Below are 26,356 nucleotides of genomic sequence, written 5' to 3' on the forward strand. Positions count from 1 at the left end.
GACTGTTAATACCTGTGAGGCAGTAACTTCTTATTGACAGTTTGATCACGGCTAAAATTTGTATTCTCAAAGAAGAAACCTCAAGCACAAAAACTGTATTTGCATTGATAAGGAAGAAATCATACATGTATTTTACTAGTTTTGTATTTGTATATAAAAAAGCTATATCTTGTGAATTCATATCCTCTTGATAAAGAATATAAACAAAGTACATTTTATGCACACATATAGATAAATATTGGTATCACAGGCTTGGGTCATGGATCCCTGTTGCCTCTTCAGCTTTAGCTGCAGCAGCTTGTACACATATATCAAGTCTCAAACATCATTGTGCAGTTTTTACCTATCAAACGATTAGTACACAATTTATCAAGACAATAATATACATTATTTATAAATATCTCTGGAATGTGCATGTGGCAGCAGCAAAAAGGCTATAACAAGAAAATGAATGGCCAGAGTCGACTGTCAAGGCCTAGACTGAAATAACGTTGCACATTTACAAAATGTAAAAATTGACTTTTACTTTTAACCAGGAAATGGACACATTTACCAGGTACTGGGTCAGATGGGACCGCTACAGATGCCAAATATACAGATGTACAATTTTGATCATTTTATCATTTTCCATGCATTTACCATTGTTAAGACATCCATCTACTACTCCTATCAGTGGTGCTGTATGCTCTGCCTTTTAGGTGTAACTAAATGGTGTACAAGCAGTAGCAGCAACTAGTATTAGTAATAGTTGGAACTTTCTAAAATGTGAGACTTGATTATAACATATTCTGTAACACTCTTGTACCCGGTCAAACCACAAACAGTGTAGAAGAGAGGTTACGCTGACTCTGTTGAAGAGTTGCGTTTTGCTTGCCCCACAGAATGTGAATTAGGTGGAAATTGGCCCTGTTTTATGAGCGGAAAATGATTGTCCTGCGATCGAAAATAGTTTGCCATTAATCACAGTCATAATGTGATGTTTGGCCGATGAGCCGATGATAAATGACAAACCGCAACCAGAGTCTACTTTGGTCAGAGCCGTGCGGAGCAGAGCAGGTCATGTCAACAGTAATAAATGTGAGCACAGGCTGCTATTAAACGATGCAGTACAAGTGAGTGGGAAGAAGTATAGCTTATAGAAACACAATGACTTCAACGTAATACACTTTATCACATGACTGGACTGTGTAAATGTTAGAGAGGTGTCAAAAACCATTATGGCTTTTTGACCGTTTTAATGCAGGAGTGCTTGACAAGGCTTTTTTTTTTACATGGGAAAAAAAATAATAATAATCTTTTTTGCCCTTAGGTATCTGTCTGCGCTTGTATCCTTAATAAAAACGACGTGAAAGGAATTAAATAATAGAGTCAAATAGCCTATATTTGACAGAAAAGTGATATTTTATTTGATATTTAATTTTTTTGATTATTTTTTCTTCACACCAATGATCGCGGGCCGGCCCTCCGCTACTTGCATGGATTCGAATATGGCCCTCGGAGGAAAACAATTGCCCACCCCTGCTCTTGATGTATATGGCTTTCTTAGCTTCTCAGTTTCAACAATGTTACACAGAAAGATAACCAACCCTCTCAGACCTTATATTCAGACCTATTATTTAGCGAAATATCTGGTAATCATGAGCAGAATAGTAGTGATTGATGATTACTCTTACCAGGGGGCGCTCATAGTGTAGACTGCCCTTGTGGAGGTCAATCACCTGCCCCTCCAGAGCCCAGATGAAGGTGATGTCCAGGGAGGTGTCATGTGATGCGGCACACTGGATAGCGGCGTCTTCTCCCACTTTCACATCTGTGTTTGCTGGAGCCAAGGTGATCTTTGTGGCATCTGAAGAAATAACATAAATATAAATAGATGAAAGGAATAAGGAGTAGAATCGGCGAACTAAAGTGAGTTTTGCGGTCAAGGGCATTATATACACAGTAATAACAGATGTCCAGTAGAGGGCAGAAAAGAGCTGCACTGGAAATGAGTATGGACCATCAACTGAATGGGTGGAAATGTTCAATATGCTAGTTTTGTCATTGAGCAGCTTTGTAGTTCAAATGTATGTCAAGTAAAACAGTGAATGCCATTTTGAGACATAATTCTAAAATCTAAAATCCTTATATTGAAACAAACATTTTGACAAATCAAACCTATTTCACATGGTAACCTGTTATATTAGGATAGACAATTACAGTTAAACTAGTGGATTTGGGTAGAGCACAAAATCAGTTTGGATATGGTGACAAATAACTTACTGAAAATATACTGTAATATGCCATGTATTAAGTCTTAACTAATTATTTAAGTGAGCTGCTTTGACGTTTTAAGTCTCAGCTTTCTGCCTAATGACTTAAAAATACATATGACAAATTATTTCAAGCTCATGCATTATTCATCCATGCAACATACAACTGGGCACCACCTCAATGTCCAAATGAAAATAATCTTTATATCACAATCTTCTTTCTCTTCACTCTTACACTTGTTGATTAACCTACTATAACATTTTATTAGTGAGATGAAAATATAGAAATAGCAAACACTCAAGATTCCATTTATGTCATTTGTATGCACATGTAAAAACTAGATACTGTTCTGCAGAAACATCAGTATAAAATCTCAATAAATAATCGTAAATAGTGCCAATATAAATACAAGCACTAAGTCACATCTTTACCTGCAGTCAAACATCCCCACAATACACACATGTTCATTTCTTGACCAAGATAAGATTGTTTTATTACTAATCTTTGTCGTTTTTGATTTTCAGTCGATCTCACCTGTGACCAATAGTGACCCGGTGCTGTTGGATTTGCCCCGGTCATTTTCGGCAAAGCAGGTGTATCTGCCTTCATCGGCCCGGGTCACGTTGAGTATTTCCAGGCTTCCGTCCTCCCATATGAAAACCCTGTGGAAGAAATGAACTCTTCACACACTGAGCTGAAGATCCATATCACATATATAAGATATCAAATATTAATCACTGCATATGAGGGTCAAAAGTGCAGCCCTTGTTATTCACAGGATATGAGCGTGATGACAGAGATATGTGAAGGTTTCAACTCCTCTGTGGTAGATTATGACATGAAGCTGTTAGGAAAGGATTTTACAGTATGTGGATACAGTGGTTTAGGCATAAGTAATACTGTGATATTGGTTGTATGTGTTTGTAGTAGCCAGAGGTGGATTATTTACTCAAGTACATTTACTTGAGTCAATTTAACCATTGTACTTCTCAGTAGTTTTCAGACACCACATTTGCTTCTCCTTCGTTGGTACTTTATTTTACAGTGTAACACTACTCTAGCTTAAATAAACGCACCGCTTATTTATTTATGTTTATTTTGTGGTCTATCATTTGAAAATGAACTTAAAATGTGTAAATAATAACTCTAACTATTATTTGAGTAGTCGTTTCACCAAAAATATGTTCAACTCTGTGTGTACTTGAGTATATTCAAGTCACTCTACTGTTATTTGACTAAAACTTTTAGCAGCTCTACCCACCTCTGCAGAACATGTAGTACTTTGTAAAGGTAGCAGAAGTGAAAATAACAACAGTATTGATCGTTTTGTGGTAGTTTGGCTAAAATACTGCACAACTTCTGAACTCCTACAACAGATCGATCATATTATTGTTAGTAGTACAAGCGGAATAACTAGTCATTTGATGCCTATAAACAGTAATGCGTACTTTTACACATGTACTTTTATTTGAAACACTAATAGTTAATAGTAATCCACGCCTGCAGTTTATCCCTCTTGGCTTTCTAAGTGTAAATATATACATGAACTCCAATGAACTCTGCAATGATGTCACACTAAACCAAGCTAAAGGAAGCATTCAATTCCTTTTCCCTTTTCATGACGGATGTACAGTAGTAGTAGTAGTACACTTGCCCGACCCATCACCCCTCCACTCAACGATCCTCCAGGAGACGTATGCTGCATGCTAATTCACTGTCAGTGTCTGGCTGTGGCGACCGGGGAGTGGGAAGGGCGGGAGCATGTCGGGCGTCTCGGAGCTCGGAGATTAGGCTTGTTTTGTCAGTGAGGAGCACGAGGAGGGGGCGGTTCACATACGCACGCTGTTTATTTTGATGAGATTGAAGTTGGGTCTAATGTCAAAGCCACGATCGCAGGGAAAGTAGAGCTTACAAACACATCAGGAGAAACACGGCTGACATATGTGGCAGATTAAAGGGGGAAAACATTTCATCTAATCCAACAAATCTGGAATAAGTGAGAATATTTTGGAGACAAAAATGGTAAAGGCACAGATTTCCCTTTAGTTCAGCCGCTATAAACATACAGTATAAATAAGTCTCCATGTACTCATACTGTAAATCAAAAACGTTTCTTAGCAAATACATCGTGGTTACACCGTTAGCTACAGTATATTGTGAAACAGTTGCTATTACGATGGATATCTGAAGAGCATTTTGCTGGATTGCCGTCATTTGTTAAAGATGCACTATGTAACTTTTCTAGTGTAGGTGTCTGCCATCTGTTTGTCGTCATGAAGATGTTAGCGCGTTGCCCGGAATGTTCCACAGTATGACATTAAACGTATCACTAGTTTGTCAATTTTGTTCACTGACTGTGGATAACAAAACTTTGCTAATTCAGGTGATGCTGCCAAGCAAAGTTACAGGTCAAATCTGTGGAGAGGCGCTCCCGCTCACAGTAAGAATGCATGTTTTTCAAGGTGATTATGAGCAGAAATGTACAAGTAGTGAAATAAATGCAAGATAAATACAATGAATACCAATTTGTGGAACAACATGGAGACAAGCAGAGAAATTTCACAGTGCATCTTTAAGTTCTACATCCACTCTTGAATGAAACAATGCTGTCTGTATATTGTCCATCTAATTCACCTTAACCACCATTTTAACTGTAATTTAGTTGTTTTTGGAGCCATAAAAGCTCTTATCTGATTGCAGTCATCAATCATGTCGCTCCCACAACACTGGTAAACCTATGTCTTAATCTGATCTGACCGTGATTCTTGTGAAAGAACACGAAAGGCAAGACATACATCTCCATAAATCCTAAAGATAGTGTGGCCACATTGTGACTCCTCACCTGGTGGAGTTGTAAAGAAGCTCAGTGCCTTTGCTCCAGGAGATGGTGGGCTCAGGGGCAGCACGGGGTTGACACTCAATCACCACTCGGCCATTTCGCGCTGCCAGCACCCTCCTCACCGGGCTGTGCTCGAACGTGGGAGCACAGGCTGGGAGAGAAAACGTGTGATAAATCATGAGAGAGAGTGAGCAGGGACATGTTCATTCCACATTTGAATAAATTAGTGCCATTTCAAATCCAATATAATTTATTGATTATACCCGACTGACAAGATTTGTTTTTCAACACCAATATAAAAATGTTTTTTACTACGGATGCTAGGTTTTAGGGCCGAGAATCACATGTTCCCTCACGATTCAATATGATGTACAACGCATGATTTACCCCACCAATAATATCACAATATGGCGGTACTGCAACAATTTATACATTTGAACGCATTGTTTTTTCAGGACACTCAAAGAAGATTCACAGAATAATAATTTAACTGCCAATTTAAAGAACATGGAGCAACAAATTGGATAAAAACAGTAAATTACACAGTGAAAATGTATTTAAAGACTAAAAACAGGTACGTCTTGATATTTCACAACAGTATTTCTTTATTAAACAACTACAACCACGTTCTGTTGATGACTTAGTTCAATCATTAAAACTGTGAATAATAATAATATTATGACTATACATAAAAACCAAAGAATGTAGTGTTGCCAAAACTTTGTGAAATACTTAATACGTAAATATTCATGACAATATAACAATACTATATCACAGTATATCTGTATTTCGATATTTTGTCACATCCACTATCCTCCTTAGTCTCTTAATGACTCCGATGCAAAGATGACCTCTAAACACAGGATTTGTGACTCACCGAACACACGCAGCTCTGCATTGGCGTAGATGACCCCGTGCCGGTTTTCAGCCATGCACTGGTACATCCCCATGTCTTCAAATGTCAGCTCACTAAACGTCATGTCACTCCTCACAAACTGTAGACAGAGATACATATCATCACTGGGAATTACAACTCCACCAATTACACGAGCTGACATCTACCCAAATGGAGGTGACAATTAGTGAGTCTGCGAGAGGATTTACTCAACGTATAATGATGTATTTAGCATAAGTCAAAGAGAGCAACCGTCTACTGTCATTACAGCTACTCTCTTGGGTTTTCCTTGTTACTATAGGAAGCTACACAATGCAAGCTGGCTCCCGCTCAATAACAACAGGTACCGTTTCCTGACACAGTAGTCGCGGTGCCAGCATCCTGTCAGCACCGCAGCACTACACTTCATAAAGCTGCTGATGGCTGTCTAATATTGTACCGCAGAAGCAATAACGTGACAATAGAGATTTATGGCTTCGGGAAAATTACCGGTTTTCCATTTTTGAGCCATCGGATGTGGGGTCTGGGTTTTCCGCCTGCTACACACGACATGGAGTGTTCACTGCCAAGGCCTTTTTCAGTGTTGTTGATGTGCTCAACCCACTGTGGGACAGCTGAGGAGAAAACAAGGGAGAACTCATAGTTAAGCATCATAGATCGAGAAAGAAAGGTAACCAAAGCACTTATGAGAATCACTAACTTACAGTGTACAAGATAAAGCATAACATTATGACCACCTGCTAAATATTGACCAAAACTCCATATTTACGTCCCCTGTCAGCGCTTCTTTCCTTTTGGACACTATCTATTTCAACAGACAACAGCCTTCACACTTTGGCTGTCCTTGCTTTTATTTGCCCATGTATTTGCTACTTTCCGTTCAATAAATGAGAGATTAACTGAATACTTACAGATACTAAGAACTGAAATTGTGCCATTTATTTCTTGTTGATCCTGTTTAATATGCAATATGGTGCAGGGTTTGCTGAGATTATCCTGCTTTAGTTTGCGTGTGTTGTGTCAATGCCATAAAATAGGATAAAATAAACTTAAACAGAAGCTGGAGGATATAAATATGCAATAATATATAAAGATAAATAACTTAATATTGAATGCTATAATGTATTGTAATGTTTTCTGAATCAATATGTCACCTCTCTAATTGTGTTATTGGGACAGGCCACGTTAAGCATAATATTCATCCACAGTTGCCATGAGAAATAAATCACCTGCTTCCCCTGCAGTATTACAGGTCATAATATTATGGCTGAACGTTGTATTTGAAACTAAATGGTTCCTGTTACCGTCGACGGACAGCCGTGCGGAATGGTAATCCTTTCCTTTGGAGTTGATGGCTTCACACTGATATTTGCCAGCGTCGTCAATCTGTATGTTATTGAGATGCAAGTGAGCCCCTGCCATGCGGACCTCATGACCGGCCGGCAGGGGCCCGTCCAACTTCTTCCAGCGGATTTCAGGGACAGGGCTGTGAAGGACGGAGACAAGGAGAGAGAAGAGTATGTGTAAAAGAACTGAATTGAAGCAGGCTATATTTTGGAACTATATTTAACAGTTGTTGTGAAATTGTGGCAGAGGTAAGCGAGCTTGTTTAAGTGGCACTCAGGAATCGTGATTGTTGTTTAATCAATGCAAGCTCAGTGCTGGTTTGGCTCTTTTCTGTTTGTTTTTGTACTGGCTTCTACTTGTAGGTATTTTGTTCATGTGCAGCTCTTTTTTCATTTATATTCCATCAACTATTGCTATAGTTAAAAACATGTTAGGCCTGGACGTAGCTAGACATTTAACAAATTAAAACTCTCTTAAAAACTCTTCTTAATCTCGCTATATACATAATCTGATACAGTGCAATGGCAGAATCCTCCTTGTGAACATTTACACACTAGAGAGCAAAGCATAGATAAAATAGATATTGATTTTGGAGGTAAATCATTATAAGAGAGTCATAAGAGGAAGTTGATTTGAGTTTCTAACTTACTTTCCCAAAGCAAAGCATTCCAAGGTGATATTTTGTCCCACCATCGCTGTTGTGTCTAGAAATTTGACTTTAAGATCAGCAGGATATTTCCTGATGGGACCTGCAACAAAACCAGACCATTGTTATTATATCCACATGTAAAATTTCCTTTGTCATGATGTAAATGATTGCATTATTTGTAAAGGTCGGAAAAGAACGTGAAGCAGAAGGTGGTATACTAACGCTCAGCTATAGGCACCAGGGGGATATAGTTGGAGAAGACGCTCTTTGAGATGGACGGGCTTGACGCGATACAGGAATAGTTGCCGGTGTCTGATGCATCCACTTTGGAGATATAAAGGTTGCCTGTTATCTGGGAGACAAAACGCCTCTTGTCCAGTGGGATGAAGGTGGGAAACTCATTGAGGATCCATCGGAACGACAGCTCAGCTAAAGAGAATAAAACATAGAGAGGGAACAAATAAACAAAAGCTGTCCGTCAAAGAGCTCAGAGACATGGCAACGGTGACGGAGAGAGCAGAGGGCGACTCGCTGCGAGGGCGGCGCAGTCTGAACAATGCAAAACCAAAATAGCACAATTACTTTGAGCTTTGCGGGCGGTGTTATTCAAGCATCTATTGACCTTTCCGATGGTAATTTCTGGCTGCGAGGCATTAGTGAGGTTTGATTAGGCAATTCTCTTTGGATAGACTTTAATAATATAACATAATTCATCCATTATATAAGGTAAATGTGCACTATGTAACTTTTATGGTAGGGGGTCTGCCTCCCTCTATAGAAATGTAATTGTCTTGACTTGAATGTCCCACAGCATGGCACTAAACTTCTCATGTATGTATCTATTCAATTACAGGTGTTTTTATTGCTTGAAAACCATTCGTTCTTACTGAGAAGCGAGGTCGCCTCTCCACAGATCTGACCTCTAACTTGGCTCGGTGGTGTTGCCTGCTTGTCTGTTTTGTCTGTTTTGTGTATTAAAGCTATAACCACAGAACCGTTGTGCTAATATTTGTTGATATAATGAAGTCGTTCATGCAGTAGCAGTGGATTACGCATCTTGGCAAATCATATTAACTCAGTATGGGAGCAGCTATACTGCGTCCCATTACATTCCTAATAAAACAGCCCATATAAACCCCCGTCTAAATGATAGTAATAAGCTAGTCAGGCCATTATCTTTTATACCTCTGAGAACATTATGAAGGCCATCTCAATCCTGGAACAACAGGAGATATGACTTTGGTTCGTTTCTTTATCACACCCTCACTGCAGACTGGACGTATGCTAAAGAAAAGCTAAAGCCAAAGTGAACACTAAGATCCCGTTTACACTTGTTGTGGTGTAGGGATGTCAATATCATTTGATTTAAAAATAATCATGATTTAGGTCACAGTATAATCGTAATAACTAAATATTAATAATGGTGTTAAATTAAAAAAAACAAAACATAAAGGTGTTTAAATTAAAAATACACGCAGAAAAGGTAAACGTAAAAACTTTCTTTTTTTTGACTTATTATGTTACATTAATTTCAAGTGATTTCCTTAGGCATAATATACGTTTCCCACCAAGTGCCACCCAAGAAAATATCCCAAAAGAACTATTGCAAGTCAAAACCAGGGCTAAACCAGGTCTAAAATAGGACTAGACACACAGTATATAGTTCAAAACAAGAACTAACATACAAAATGACAAATGTGTATCTCCAACTCTAAATTTAGCCAAAGTTTTAACTCCAGATGATGTTGCACACTACAGTTTGCCACTGCACTAGCCTTGATTGAACACTGGTGTGCCTTGAGGTACTGTCAGGTTTGCCTTGAAATAAATAATAATTTCACTGAACAGATTCACAAGAGAATTTAATTTCACAATTTTTCATTTTGGACGTTTTCCTGAACAAACTTCTGAACCAGAATAGACACAAAAACCATCGCCGTTGCCGATTCCAAAGAACCAGACAGTGGCATAGACAACTGAAAATATCTAAATGGCGTGTTTGGTAATTATTTAGAGAGGAATGTTGCTCTATTAAACAATGTGAATGCAAGTTAATTAGTTATTTCACTGTTGTTTGGTCACAGTGTTATGAACACATGTAAAATAGTTCCTTTTGGTAACACTAACATTAGATTTTGTGTCATTCCTATGCTGTAGCTATCACACGTCAGCCGTCAGCTCTGAAAATACTTCAGTGAAAGGCTCTTAAGGTACAATCAAGCAGGGATCTTTGCTGGCAGAGGGGTTTGTTCACAATCACGGTGCAGTTTTACCTGGATAATGTGGCGGAGGGGCACACAGCAGCACAGCGCCCTGGCCCTCTTTCACATGCACCGACTCTCTTTCCTCTGATGAGAAGAAATCCAGGTCTGAAATAAACAAATCAAAACGCTGTCTGTTAAGTAAGAGCTACTTCAAAAAGCACCACTTTATGTTACAGTGCAGATTGAAAAAGTAGTTAAGGACTTGAAGTAACACATAATACTGAATTAAGCACGTTATTCCTTAAAATGTCTCCTGAAAGACAGAAAAACAACAATAGTAGTCTGTAGTAAAATACAAATTGAAGTCTATCCAGTACGGTTTACTTGGATAAACATAATTTGAGTTTATATTCAATAGTTTTTTTGTTTTTTTTAACTGCACTGTACGTACTGTAAGACTTGCATTTACAGTTTACAGCATTCACCAAGGATAGAATACCTTTCATTATAATTGAGTCTACTTTACTGCTTCTATAGGTTCTGCATCTCTTCACGTTAAATATTTCATGGATTAATAGTTGAAAGATCAGATAAATGTTAACATCTACTTTGAAAACAGATTAAAAGAAAAGAGGTATATTAAAGAATGAGATCATCCCTGGCAGCTCTTTCCTCGCCACTTAAGATTTGTCCTGCTTGTCCTTTCGAATTTCATCCTGCTTAACATGCATACGACTACACCTCTGACCCACGCTTCTATCTGGTTTACTTACATCCAAACTGGACGGAGGCGGAGTGGCTGATGACCGAGCCGTACATGTTGGATGCCAGGCAGATGTAAAGCCCCACATGTTTGCTCTTGGTGGGAGAGCTGATGACCAAGTTACCCCCGACTAAAGTGTAGTGGTCTTTATGTGCGTTCAAGTCAATTTCCTCTCCGTTAAACATCCACCTGCAAAGATTACACAATAATTACTCCTAAATGTCAACTTTATTTCTTGTAAAAGGTTAATTAACACATTAGGACACTTGCAAATTATAATTGATGTGTTTTTTAATCAGTAAATGCAACAATTTGCATAAGGCTAGCTGTGGTCAAAATGAATTTGTGTCCACTCCGACACGTAATGTTTCACTGACTGACAGTGGGGAAGATGCAGGGCGGCACAATTAGAATATATCTGCATGTACACTGGAATGGGTTGTCCAAAACATTTAATAAGATGGTAAAATAAGGCGGAGAGATGAGATGACAGTTAGACAAGGTTATTTTGTAACAATTTTATATTGTTTAGATGACTGCTTAACTTATGTTCCTAAATGTTTTAGTTAATTATGGCACTCAAAACTCTCTATGTAAACAAAATAAAAATGAACAGAAACGGTTCATTGATAATTAGATGTTTGCATTAATAAGGCATATTTCAGGGACATACATATATTAAAAGAAAAAGAAAACAGGACAGATTGGGGTTTAACAAATGAGTTATGTGCAAAATGCTTTCAAATGAAGACTGTTCTGCTAAGTCTTCATTCTGCACTATGTGACTTTTCTGGTGGCCCACCTGATGAAGTTTAATGCCATTCTGTGGAAGATTTTAAGGCAAAGCAATAACATCTCCATGGAGACAAGCGGGTGTCATACAGCCCATCAGAAAAGTTGAAATGACTATTTTTTACATCACATCGAAATATTTTTAATGCAATGAACATACACTCTTCTTATCAAGCAAAGGGATTTGAACAAGTAAATAATCAAACAACTATAATTAAAGAAATCTAAATTCTAAACCGCTTCAACACAATGTCCAAAATACAATACATTCTGAGCTCATCATAATATAATTTGGAGCATATATATACAGTTTGATGGTGTTGATGGGGCCAATGAGAAGCTGAAAGCATATGTTACTTGTATGTGGCGGGCGGGTCAGCTCTGGCGCGGCAGGTCATGGTGATTTTGGCCTCGGGTGACTCCTCCGGGTAGATGGTGTCCACGGGCTGCTCCTCAAACACTGGTCCCGAACCCACTGCCTCGTCTGCTGACAACACACAAACAAATGAGACCAGGAGACGGAGACAAGGTCGGAATCACAATCAGACTATGTTAGATGTGATGTTCGTTTGGCAGATCTGGGCCGCAGCTCCATCAAAAACCAAGACGGCTGGAGGTATATGTTGCATAAATGGAGTGGAAAAACATCACAGACTCAAACATCCTAGAAACCTGAACCTGAAATAGAGAAAAGTACTATTTGTAGTTTAAGAACACATTTGTGTACTAGCTGCAGTTAAATCAATGTTTTTACGAGACAAACGTTTCAAACTCAATTTCGATCCTTAAAAGAGGCTTTATACCGGTTTCAATACCATAATGTTGATCAATACACTTTTTAATACAATAGAATGAATGTAATTTTCAACACAAAATATCATATTATTATGCTGTCTTGTAAATTAGATCAAGACCATAGTAAAACTATGCAAAAAAGATAAAATGTACATTTCCTTTCACATATAAATAATTGTTCAAATGAGCATCTAGGTTCAATACTAGTTTCAGTATTGATTATTATCTAGGTATTGTTTTGTTTTTTTTGACAATCCTAAGTGGAATGAAGTCCTTTTTACTGCAGTCAACCTTAAGGGAGCCATATTGTGCTTTTGGCAGGTTCTCAGTTCTCAGCCCCGCCTCTTCATTGTGACATTTGATTTAACAAGGAACACATTATACTTTACATGTTTTTATTTTTGAAAAGCGGCTGTGTGACATTCAAGAACCCTGCATGTATCACTAGAAGTCTTTTTTTGGGCGGGCGGGGCTAGGAGATTGTGAAAAGAGGAATTTTCGTCTCACTCTTGCCTCAGTTGCAGGACAGTACAGGATTACACAAACATGCAGGAATACATCAAAACACAACTTTGAGTTAAAAACAAAAAAATAGTTAGTTTAGTTTTAATATGGCAGCTGAAAACGTAATCTTTTCACAAAAACTTTGAGCATAATATACTTCTACTAACAGACAAGCACATACTGCATATAACATGTACAGTCCACACTTGAAATAATAATTAAATAATAATTTAGACAAGCCTTTTTATTTGAATGCCAAATAACTTTAGCTAACGTTATTCCTCCATCCACACTAAATCTCTCTGAGACGCTGATGGGATTGAGTAATGAGTCCAAATTGCATCACAGTAATTATGATGGATGTTTTCAGTCAGGTGCCAAACCACTATGATACATCCACCCCTGGCAATAGTGAGAATCCCATTGTCAAAGGAAAATACGAATGTAGCATCATTTAATGACCTTGCAAACAAATCCCTTTTCTTTCAATCAATGCACACACACAATTAGCTTCAATTACTAAAACAGACATGAGGAAAAGGCATGAATAAGACATTAAGACAATGCCAGGTTATGAATAAGCAATGAGCCTCTCCAAATAATACTGATTATTCCACGAGATGAAAAGAGAGCAAATCATATTTTTGGGGGATGTCTTAGAACGCACAGCTGACACCTCCATATTGAAAAGCAGGTGTTTTAGACAGTAATATCCGGGCTCTATTCAGCGCCATAACCCAGACCTACGTTGGTGCTTAGGATTCACTCATGCTGAAAATGTCATATCGACCAGCGGTGAACAACCTAGAAGTAAGCGCCGAGCAGAAGCAAAACGCTGTTGGAAGTAACATAAATGAGTATTAAAAATGGTCTATGAGTAAAGAATATTAATAGCCCTGTAATATTGACTGGTCTTAACACTTGAAGGCTCTTTAACAGAGGTGATATAAATGGAGGATTAGCAACTACAGGTTGAAAGGCCGGTTAAAGGTGCACGATGTAACTTTTCAGGCCACATGATTGTCTTAATAAAACTGACAACATTAAAGAGAGTTGAATGTATATTAAGAAAGATATTCTGATTTGATGTTACGAACACGACCCTCTAGTTTCAGTTCTAACCACATGACTATATCAAAAATAAAGGTTGGCAAACAAATGTGTAACAAAATCATATCTGCTGAATCTGAAATCTAATTGGTTAAATCTGCCTGTCACAATCTCAGAGCATGAATTGTGACAAATGGAGCCCGCAGCGCGCTCTGATTGGCTGTGCTTTGGTGGTCCACCTCAGATTCACTTTGCTGTCTGAAACAGGCTGTTCTAAAGCCAAACATGTGCCCGCAAATGAATGCATGTGGTTATTAGGGATGTGGTTAAGAGTTGAGGGAACGAATTAGATCATGACTGGGATTTTATTACCATATAGCCCTTCCCAATAATAAAAAGACTGAGAAAAACATTTCAGGGTAGATTCCTAATACAACAAATATAATTGAATATATTGAATCAAGTAAATCTGAAAACTATCTTGCCTAAAATAACCCAAAAATATACTTTTGTGTGTTTGTTTTCAAAGACAAAAGTAGGTTGTTTTTGCCTTGACATGTTTTGGCGAGCATCTGTCACCTTCCTCAGACGTCCTTTGCTGTAAAAAACAACAAATTTTGTCTTTAAAAACCAACAAACAAAAGTATGATAAAAGAAGCATGATTAACTTCTCAATGTTGAAACAATATTGACCTAAAGACCCCCTTAAGACTACCACTAGGCAGAATATCACTCCAATAACCTCTCCATTTATAAAACAGACTACTGGTATTTGCTCTTTGCAGCATGAGAGGGAACCAAGAGGCACCAATTAAGCTGTGAGGAGACAGATTGAACTCCCCCTCTCACTCCAGCGGCGGGGCACAGCTGTCTGACACACCATGTAAATCCCAGGGACTCACAATCACTGCCGGCTGAGTGAGAATTAAACTGGGAGTGAAGGACTACAAAATACTGGGAATGACTAAACCTGCTGATATGAAAAGTGCACTGTAAGACAAGTCGATGTAATCCGGAGGTAGCGAACTGAACCGAAAACAAGCATTTGTAATCTCCTGATCTCAAATTGGACCTGCCCAAAGGAGAGGAGTTATAACTGAAACTAACCCTGCCTTGTTTACTAGTCTGCCAGTTTCCCCTTACAGCTCGGGTTTGCTAAGGCCTTTTGAGGTCTGAGCTAGAGCAGTCAAGTACCTCATTAGCATTGGACTGGTTTGATCCCTGCTGAGCTGATTGAAGGGTGCTGTACACTCCTGAGAGGTTTTATCTCAGACCTCCAGTCCTAGTCAAAGAAGGCTTTTCTTTCTTAACAAAAATAGCATCCTTCACTTCTCTTTCAAACACTTGCTTTTCCCTGCGTAAAATGCTAAACTTAAAAAGTTGGATAAGGTGGACAGCCGATTGGAATCCAGAGTTTGAGTGTCTTCTGTGTTGATACAGTCTTTGGTGCAATGATTGTTTAATATTGCCAATATAAGTGTCATTACATTAACTTGTGATAGTGGTGTTATGACCAAAAACATGTATGCATCTCCATTTACAGACATTGCGGATAAAACACTTTGACTGGCATCCCATTTGACTTCAGAACTATGGATCTGGGCCTCAAAACTCCTGCTACGGACACAATAAATGGATGACTTTGGAGCACAATCTTGGCAGCAGAAGAAGAAGATGAAAAAAAAAAATGGATGACACAATCCAAGCCAACAAGCAAGGACTGGACCAAAATCATAACGGACTTAATTTAAAAAATGACCATTTTGACAGACTTTGGACCAAATGGGATCGTTTTACTGTAAACTTGCACATACAGCGACAGCCAGATAAGGGTTTAACATATAAGAAAGGTGTTATAATCTCTCCAGTCTTGATACGTTACAGCTCAAACAGCAGTGAGGAAACAGAGCTGGTGGTGTTCGAGTCGCGTCTGTCTAAAGTGGGTTGTGACAGATGGTGCGGAGAAGCGTCAGAGCAGACCACATAAGACCCACAGCCTGGAGACTACGAGGCCCGGGCCGTTCTGTCCGCCTCACTTCTCCCCTCAGCCATCCATCCCCGGCAGCACTGTGTATACATTTGACAACGCCTGTTCGATCTGCCATGCTTCAACAGTACAAGAGGAACAGCGGACGGATCAAGGAGGGGAAACGGAGAGCTGTTTCTGGGATATGACCTTCCAGTGGTCAGACTTCATCAAACAGTCAGCGGGGAGAGATTAGATTTCAAATGGCACAATTGTTTTTGAAGTCTATTATCCTTCCCAGCATCAGCAAGACAAACTAGTTAAAGCAACATTGATCTGATAAGTCTATACATGTTTTAAAGTAAATAACTGGATAATACTAAATAATTCAATACAGTAAAGGTCGCTCTTCTAACTGAATGAATGTGTTTCAGATCTATTCAACTTTCTTATTCCCAGAAGAGATTTTGAGCCGATATGCATCTTCAGTTTCATTCATTGCAAGTTTATTGTTATATTATGACAAAGATTAGAGGTTTTCAAAATGTGGTCCGGATACAGCTTCTTGTCCTTTGCTGATTTAGAGTCAGTTTTCTCCCATGTTTAGGTCATGGTTTTGTTCCAGACCTGGTTTAACCCTGTCCATGGGTTTCAGTCACGTGACTTATTTGTTGTCACCATCATTTTGAAGATGTCGAACATGCTGTTGCCTATCTCCGGTGTTAATGAAAAGGGTGGATACTTCAAGAAGACAGAAGCTACTGGCTTTGATCCTTATCTACAGCGGCGACAACATTTACATCTGCTCGTCCACCAGCCCTCTGCACCGGACACGCCCTCAAAGCTTCCCAGAGCACGGAAAAGGAAAAGTTACAGATTTCAGTTCAATTATAATGTCTTTTGAGATTTGGGGGGTTTAAAATTGGGGGTGTGGTCAAAATCATATCTAAAGTGCCACAGACTTTGGACTATTTCAGGCAGATTATGTTATATTCTAACGGTTTATTCTTTTCATACAATATCAAGTGATTGTCAGACAATATAACTATAACAATTCATGATATGATATGGTTGGAGTAACATGAATTTAAAGCAGCGTCAGTGGAATTGTGAGGCATGTTCAGTTCTTAAGTGGAGAGATTGATAACCACTGTCATAAACTGTTTTTTAAACCTTAAAACAAAACTCAAGACTCATTTTAGTGGTTGATTAAATCCAAACAGGTGGGATTCCAGGAAGCACATGGGCTGAGCCAAGCAAGTAAGGTCAAATATTTTAACACTTGACTTAATTTGCTGAAAATTAAAACTACAAAGTAAAATCATAAAGTAGTATTTTAACGCGCACATGCAAAATTGCCGTCTTTTTAATTGTGCAAGACAGATGTATTGAAATAATCATACACCGCTGTGTCATTGCGCCCTTCTGAAATGTGTTGTGATGCAATGTCAACCAATCCCAGAAGCACATTTTCACATGTGGCGTTTAGCATCACCCGTCAGTCGGAAATGTAAAACGCAAAACAGTTGGTGCCCTCTGCGCATTCGTGTGTAACTAATATCAGTCCTACAGCCTTGAGCTACACAAAGAATTATGCACCTAAAAATGCCAACTTTGTATTTTAATTAAAGATTGGAAACAACATTCAATTATAATTCAGTTATTCAGCTTCAACGTGAGTTTAGCAGTGAGCGCGTGCCAGCTGTATACTTCTATTTAACAATGCTTGCTCTGTACGAGAAATTATATATTGTGAAAAACAATCAATGCAATTTGCTCTTCCCGTGTAAAAATCCATTTGACTTCATGGCGAACGCATTTCCAGCCCGCCATTTGAAGAACAGCTGCCTAATCTTCTGTGCGAAAACCATTTAGCATTGACTGGAACAGGCACAACTCAATGACTTCACGGTTGTTCTTCATTGTTACTAACTATGCTGCTGCGGTGATACATTCAATTCCCAAGGCTAAATCAGGGCCTTATGTGTTAAATATATGGGGAAAACTGCTGGTGTAACTAAAAGTATTCAATTACACCTTTAAAAATGAAACAGTAATTCACACTGATTTTGACATTTTCAAATTGGGACCTTGACAAAGATGTTTTTGTCATCAAGAGCAATTTTTCAAGTATTTTTGACCAAAAAAAGAAAAGAAGCCAAGCCATACGCAGATAAGAACTGTATAACTAAAAAAATACTTTCAGTTTTCAGTCAAGATCACAAATGTAGTGGAGTAAAAGTAAAATGTATCCAGAGCACAGTAACACATGTACTTTTAATTAGTTGCTCTCCACCACTGCTTAGTTATAACTTTTAAGGTCATTGAAAGTAAGTGAATCACACTTTTGTCCTTGAGATTGTTAAAAGACGATGTGAGGCAGGTGGCAGACATTATGCAACTATTATGTTGCATACAATCCTTGTGTCTAAATTTTGCCTGTCCCTAAAGACATAAAATAAACATTACGTTTTATTAACGTCCCACATCTGTCCAATTTTAATCGCATCATCATTGTTTAATCCAAACGGCCAAAGCCAAAAGGAGAAGGTTCACACATGATGAGAAAAGGATGACAGGCAGTCGTCAGACACTAATCACTCACACGAAATGACAAAAAAGGGAATAAATAACTTCCTTCTCCACAGGAGGTATTGTGAAAATTGCAACATACTGAACGCACAGCTTCTCAAGTTGTTCCCAGGCAACAAATCAGCGAGCATCCTTTTTCCAATTTACCCCTCGCTGACTCCGCAACGCTTTTTTATACACACACTGGAACCAATCTAGGCCAGATAGAGAACACAGACAGTGCACTTGGGAGGAGAGTCTTTTTACACATTATTCAGAAGTCCTTAAAGTCCTGGTTCAGTATTTGTATTTGACCTGGATTTATTGTGGTTTAGACCTTGTTCAGTCCTATTCTAGCTTGGATTCTCCCTTATTTATTCTTAGTTATTTTGTGTGTTCACAAACAGTAATATTTTACTGTTATAGATCATATCAGTGGTGGAAAGTAACAAAGTACACAAGTAAAAGTATCTGTACTTTAAGTTGTGTTTATAGTGAATACTTAGGTATCACTTTAGACAACAATTCATATGAATGAAATGATAAGGTTAGGTTAGTGTTAGGGCTAGTTAATGTTAATGAATAGTTTATTTTTTTAAATGTATAATTCCAGGGGTTCTTAACATTTTCAGCCCGGGAATTGTAATTGTATTTGTATTACGGTAGTAGTTTATTGTGTATCTGACCAAAACTAACTGTTTTCAATTAAAAAAATTATTTTAGAATACAGTGTCATCATTTTAACATTACATCTTGAAATCCCAGCAGCTCATGCTTTGCAACCCCCACTGCCTTATTCTAAAGGTTTTGGAGTTCAACCCCCAGCGTTTGACCAAAATATATACATAAAATGAATGAATTAATACAAAAATTATTTGTTGATCAAAACTCAGCACAATAGTTTATCAAGATCACTAGATTTAACGCTTTAACAGTTCTCAAAATATATGTGAAACAAAATACAATTTTAAACGTGCACTTCAAAACTTTTATTTAGGTAGTTTTTTTATGTGCTACTTATACTTTTACTTCAGTATTTTTTGCTCCTCTATCTGCACTTTTAAGTAACACAATTGAATTGAGTACTTCTTCTACCACTTGATAATATTCTGTTTTATAAATATTCAATGATAAAACTTGGTAAAATACTAGTCAAAAGCAGCTGCCTTCATCCAAAGACACAGTTAAACATGGATGTTAGATATGAAGAAGAGGAGTTCCAGAAATAGCAACAGAGAATAGAATTGTGACCACGAGAATCAAATTAATTATTTCATACCCTTTTGTTAAAATAGGGGCCATCTGTTTCCGTCTGTCATTTCACCATGCTAGGAACCGGAGCTTAAAGTAGCAACATGTTCAGGAAAGAGGGGGAGATAAAGAGCTGAATGGCCTGAATAAATAATAGTCCTGGTTTTAACTTGGCCTAGAATCTTTGTGTAACGCAGGGTACAATGCAAGGTCATTATGACAAATTCCGAGCTGGGGGTTAAGTGTGTTCTCTTACCTTCATAGAAATCTTCTCCTTGTGTTGAAGCTACTGCAATTTGAACAAACCACATCCATTTATTACATTAAGGGGCATACAATACACTGAGCTTTATTTTAACAACATCATGTGTGGGTCTTATAACCTTTGAGGAAAATGAACAGACTTTATAACACACAATTCACTAAAACCAAGTGAAAATGATTATTATAGAAGATTTGACAAAAAACGTAGTAGACGTTTTTTGACAATTTACGATACATTTATATTTGTACTTTCAATCCATATAAAAATGAATTACATACAATATATGATAGGACCTTTATTTTGTTACATTATTGTTTTAACTGTCAGAAAAGTGTATCCATTGTATGTATATAGTCTTTGCATTTTTGATAGAACGTCACTTATTGATGACATCACAGAGGGTTTCTTTTATAGAACTCTGCACTACGTAAATTTCTACGGTTTTTTTTTGTTCTTTTTTTTCTCCACAAACTGTCACTCGACTGATGTAAAACTCCGTAAAACATTTAGCACAGGGTCTCAACTACCGAACAAATGATAATCGATTAGACTGTGTGAATGAGAGTGAAAATTGGGGAATACTTAATAAGTCTTAACATATTCAGCACAAAAAGTGAAACATGTGCAGTTTGAATTGCAGTTTGTTTATGAAAATAACTTTTACCAACAAAATTCACATGCTTGAAATTGTCAACTGTAATTGTCTGTGTTGTTTCGTGTGGATCCCAGGCAGAATTGTGCTGCAGTAATACAGTAATACAGAATATGTGCGTCCCAGTGCCTCTTACCGAGCGTAAAGAAGCAGAGGAGCAGGAGATGGAGGAGCAGGCACAGGTGAGTCATGGTGTTGAAGTGAGGACCACCGGGTGGTTACAGCCGGACCCTCTGCTGAAGCTACATGAGCAGCACTGGTGGCCGTTCCTGAATAGAAAATGAGAGAGCACAGTTTTAATCAACAGTTCCAGCAATATCACGTTTTAAGATTAGTTTACTATATCAGCCATGATAAATAACTAGTACTGCACACACTCACACAATTTAAAGTGGCTGTAACCGGTTCTGATCTTTTTGTGGTTAATACTTAGGTTTGTGGGATAATATTTATGATCGTTTATATCAGTTTAGTTACAGTTTAGTTTCAAGTTTACAGGAAGTCGTGCTGAGATCTAAACCAGAATCCCTTTCGACATTCCATGCAGAGACAATTTACACACAACCGGCACAATTTTCTGACAGATTAAACCATAATTTAACAAAATAAAGGTCTTGCTATTCATCAAATCATAACTATTGTGTAATGTGTACCAATTTTGGCCCTTATTTACAGTATGGTTGCTATAGGTAATTGTTGAATAACCAAATTGCTACATCTGAATGTCCTCCCTCGTCCTAAACCCCTCACTCACCACTTACTGCACTATTTAGCAGCTCTACAGTGCACCCAATCAAAGAGCGATTCGGGCTAACTACTTTTGCCTCGTCTGGGTGAAAAAAGTTCAGCAAAACTCAGATAAAAAATGGATTCCTCTAATAAATATTCGACAAATCTGTCTGACACGCACAGTTATGGACTAATAATCATCATACAAGGTTTAATTAACATGGATCACACGTCATACAACAAACAAACAAAGGATTATGCAACTTTTCTCTTGTGATGGTGATATTTGAACAGCCAACGCTAAGGTAAGCTAATTAGCGACTTTACAGAGTAACGGTTTACTGAAGTGTTTATTCATAATAACGGGTCAACAGTGCGTTTAAACAGCTCTGTCTGCTTTCAGTTAGTTGTGTGGTTTCCAGTTAAAGAGCAGCGCTGACACTACTTCTCAAGGTGCATAGTGGGACTTTTTTATTGCACTACTTTTTCACCTCCTGGACATTTGGACAGCACTAAAATGATTATATTAAGAGAGATATTCATTGATATTTTAAGTGGTTTGTGATTGCGAATTTACTTGTCTAATCCAAGAGGGCTCTTAATCTTTTAGTCTAGAATTGGTTTGGTTTCTTCCCTGAGCATCCCTATTTTTACTTGTGAGATGAATCAGAGAGCACAGATTTGGTTTTGTCACCTCCCACTCACAAACTCCAGTAAGCAGCATGTCTCCTTCTATTAGTCTGATCACACGGCGCTCAGTGATAACCGATTTCAATACAAGCTTAAAAATATCAGACAGAATCATGATGAGGCCCATGTCTGTGTGGTTAGTGGAACTGATCAGAGAATAGATTTATTCTAAAATAAATATGTTAAAAGAAAAATAATAACTGTGAGGACAAACTGTGGCTGAGAATGGAATTAGGCCAAAATTGATGTCCCACTATTTCATCTGATCTGGATCTGCGCCGGTCTCATGTTAATTATCTTCAAGATCTTGGTGATGACATTAAATCTTATCAGTTGCATCAGAAAAAGGGTAATTTTGGCAAGGCTTTCTGGCATCACATGGAAATTAGATTGTACCTCTCACCAACAAAGCCACAGGGAAATAAAATCAATTCAAATTTGTGTTTCTGATGTGCAGAAACATTCTAAATTAGGTTTGGAAAAGGGAAAGAAATTAATTTATTCTACACACAATAATCTCCAAACTAAAATTAACTATAAAATGATGACGTGCTTAGATAATTTAATATTTTTACTTTTTGACTGGATCCACAAACAAAATATTAACTATTTATAACAAAAATAAAACCATTTGTGTTTATTTTGCCACTATTATTAGCTAACAAAACATTTCCTCACAAAATATACTTATTGCGATACTAACATTTCAATGAAACTTCAATCCACATGAAAGAAGCCTGATAATTAATGACAGTTTTACTAGAAGGATAAACAAGTACACTCTTTTGTAGTTTTCAACACATAATAATCGCTTCTTGTTGCAAACTTGAATCGTAAAATGAGTACATCATACTAATATACTAAGGTGATAGATTCTTCAATGTCGATATTTGGTCAAAAGAGTATTTTGATTAGAAACACATCCATCCAGCTTTCTCAGTTCTGATACTGATAACAAAACTTTTAAGCAACTGCCGATACATGATATTAACCGATACCAGATTAAGGAAAACTAGGTCAGAACGATAAGGATTAAAATATATATATATATATATATATATATATATATATATATATATATATATATATATATATATATATATATTGTATGTCTTATTATTGATCAATTTGATCTAAATGGCTTTTAGACAATACAAAGTTTTTATCTGTGCCATTTCTACTTCATTTTTACTCTCAGGTCTATAAGAAACAAAAGCCAAATCGATTGCCAATCCAGTATGTTTTTTCTGGATTGGCGTTCATATCCGCTGCCAGTATCATTATCAGTTAATCCCTAGTTTCAATAGTATAAAATAGTAACTGCATCGTGTTTTTTTGACCGCTCTCGTCCACATACAGTAGCTCTGCCGTTCTTGCACTGATCGCTATAAATAACTGCAGTCCAATGGAGAGCTCCATGGTGCCGCGGCTTCACTCATTCTCTCTTCTCCAAATGATTACGTCCAATCTTACAGTTAACCCCATGTTGGCCATCTCTCCCAGGATTACTGCTCATAATCTGCTGCTAATGACTGATTCCACTGCTGACTGTAACTGTATCTGTATAAACCAGCCTCGACAGTCCACCATGTTTAGTGCACATTTATCAAATCCTCCTTTTCCATCATCGTGGTCAAGTAAGTCGTGGAGTTATAGATACAGATAATAAAAGAGACATGTTCACCACCAACAGCGATGACGGCAGGTGTGTTGAATTTTAAATATGGTAGGCTATGTTATAAATAGACTGCTGTAAATGGGCCTAAAAATATTTGGGCGCCATTGAAAAAGCAAAAATATATATATAAATAACACATTGTGAAAAACACACAATGTCCCTATAACAGTTGTAAGCAAGATAAATATTAACATATTATTTGGCAACTTTTTCTCTGCATTTGATTGTTCCGTACAATATAAATCAAAAAAACTTGCAAAAAGATACGATTATGTTAAGGGTTAACACATGAAGCAACATGATATAATTGAAAACTGCATATTCATGGGTTTCATATTATTTTGAGGACTTTTTCCCAATTCAGAAGATATAATATTGAGTTTTAAATTGTTAATCACTAATTTCTTCTCATTCTGAAACCATCAAATCATATGGACTGCTGTATAGGCTATAGCTGTAGTGAAAGCCAATCTTTTCAGTTAAAGAGCAGCAGGCGGCCAAATGACCAAATGTAAAACAATGTACATTAAACTACAGACAACTGCAAACTGTAGCAGCCATATTATTTGGGGCCATATTATAAAATCCTATATATGTGTATTTAGGACTGGACAAGGTGGAATCGAATCGTGATCTCATTTGTAAATGGACCATAAAAAGTACAGAAATATTGCTCTTTTTCAGCAATGTATTAAAGCCGATACACTACATAGTCTAATTTTGCATATTTCTAAAACAACAATTGCGATTCGACCCATATCTCCCACCTCTACATGTATCGTGATAAAATCGCCCAGCTCTACACGTATTATTTGACTCTACATGACCTCTGTTTTATTGCATGGTTATAGCTGTTGTTACTGTGTCATTTACGTACTGAGACCTTGACCGTAAAAGTCATTCACCACCAACAAAGCCAGATATATGATTGGCAGTGTCCATCAAATCCTCCAGTCACAAACAAGAAGAAGGATCATTCACTTATCCAGCCTTGCTCCCTGGAGGTTAAAGGGGTCATGATAAAAAGCTAAAATGACAGGAAGGACCACTGTAGGGCAGCTGTAAAAACCCCAGGAGCAGCTCCTCCTCCAGCAGAATCATGAAAATGTGCACGTTTTTGCGGTGAGGTAGAGAATTCAGATGGGAATAATTGGTATATACTGTAAGAGATTGAAATTCAGCAAAGGCAAAGCTAAGGGGGGTTGTGGAAATCGTGAACGTAGTAATAGCCCCGACGTGATTTATGGGGGAGAAGAAATGGCCTTCTTCGAGCCGTGTCACATCTCGGACCATGTGATTTACTGTGATGACTGGAGCACTCTTGTCACGTGCGCGCCGCCCTCCACAGACAGGAAAACCATTAATACTGATCAGGAGAACATGGTGCCTTCAGCTGAATGGGAGCGCGAATGGCTTTTATGGTACAGCGAGCCGGTAACGGTTCTTAATGGCTGTAAATGGGAAGAGCGTTTTTTTCCACTATATCCTGTTGCATTATAGGGCTCTTTGTGCGTGTGTGTATGCGTAAATCATACGGGAAAACGAATCAGATTGCTTGGAATGTAATCGTTTTGGCATTGTTGACATCTCGGGGGCTAGTCGACCATCATTTAAAGGTTAAGATTAAACAAGAACCACAAATAACTGCAGCAAATTGAATTACAGTATCTTGTCGATCCAAATATCCATGCCTGTTTTTTTTCTCATTGTTGTTAGAGGCAGTTTGGGAGATGCTATGACCGTAACAACTTCCTCAAGTTTAACGCTGGTTCAGTACATGATTTCTCCCCTAAAAGGTTTATTCAAATTGAGCTCTGATCCTTGCAACAATCTGCTGTTTTGGTGATGTTGTCATTTTGTGTTTCAGGGCTTGTTAATGCTCACACACGCACGCACGCACACGCACGCACACGCACGCACACACACGCACACGCACACGCACACACACACATTTTTCCCCTCCCACTCCTATTAGTCAGCCTCTGTAAGACTCTGAGTGAGTGACAAGTGGATGTAACCAATTACAGTGAAAGTGTACAGGGAATTGAAATATGTTTTTGGCATATCTGCCTTGTCTGGGATCTAGAATACACACTTCTCCAAAAGTTTACAAAGAGTGAGTTTGGTGATGACTCCTTCCACAAGCCTTCGTGCAATTAGATTTGTTTATTTCAGCGATGCATATTAACAAAATAGCTCATTGGTTATCAGTCAATTACAACTAAGTCAAATAGTTTTGTGCTTCAGTTATAGATTGAAGCATATTGAAGATATAGAGCAAAAATTCGGGACGTTTTTCAGTCCTGGGATATATTTTACTTTTGTTTTCCATCATAATCAGCCATATTTGTTTTGATACGGACGGACAATGCATTTAATACTGAAATGTATCTGTAAATTTGAAATAATAAATCTCAGAATATTTTCACAAATGTAATAAAACATGTTTTGGTCTATATCTGC

The 26,356-nt window shown here is 37.8% G+C and overlaps 1 protein-coding gene across 1 annotated transcript in view; it reads right to left on the reverse strand.

Annotated features, from left to right (window-relative positions):
• The window catches only part of LOC140349332 (contactin-1a-like), a 76,963-nt gene that overhangs the window by 15,758 nt on the left and 34,849 nt on the right, over positions 1-26,356 (reverse strand). The window contains exons 2-14 of the mRNA XM_072435628.1: positions 20,933-21,065; positions 20,136-20,168; positions 12,100-12,226; positions 10,961-11,139; positions 10,257-10,352; positions 8,206-8,412; positions 7,984-8,083; positions 7,292-7,473; positions 6,477-6,601; positions 5,970-6,087; positions 5,096-5,243; positions 2,788-2,915; positions 1,674-1,846 (exon numbers count right to left, since the gene is read on the reverse strand). Of these exons, the coding sequence (XP_072291729.1) occupies positions 1,674-1,846; positions 2,788-2,915; positions 5,096-5,243; positions 5,970-6,087; positions 6,477-6,601; positions 7,292-7,473; positions 7,984-8,083; positions 8,206-8,412; positions 10,257-10,352; positions 10,961-11,139; positions 12,100-12,226; positions 20,136-20,168; positions 20,933-20,987 (1,671 nt within the window). The 5' untranslated portion in view covers positions 20,988-21,065. The remainder of the gene's footprint in view (positions 1-1,673; positions 1,847-2,787; positions 2,916-5,095; positions 5,244-5,969; positions 6,088-6,476; positions 6,602-7,291; positions 7,474-7,983; positions 8,084-8,205; positions 8,413-10,256; positions 10,353-10,960; positions 11,140-12,099; positions 12,227-20,135; positions 20,169-20,932; positions 21,066-26,356) is intronic.

The sequence above is a fragment of the Eucyclogobius newberryi genome, unplaced genomic scaffold, assembly GCF_026437365.1.
Source record: "Eucyclogobius newberryi isolate DKJ021-1_F unplaced genomic scaffold, fEucNew1.0.hap1 SCAF_7, whole genome shotgun sequence".
In the NCBI taxonomy this organism is placed as follows: Eukaryota; Metazoa; Chordata; class Actinopteri; order Gobiiformes; family Gobiidae; genus Eucyclogobius; species Eucyclogobius newberryi.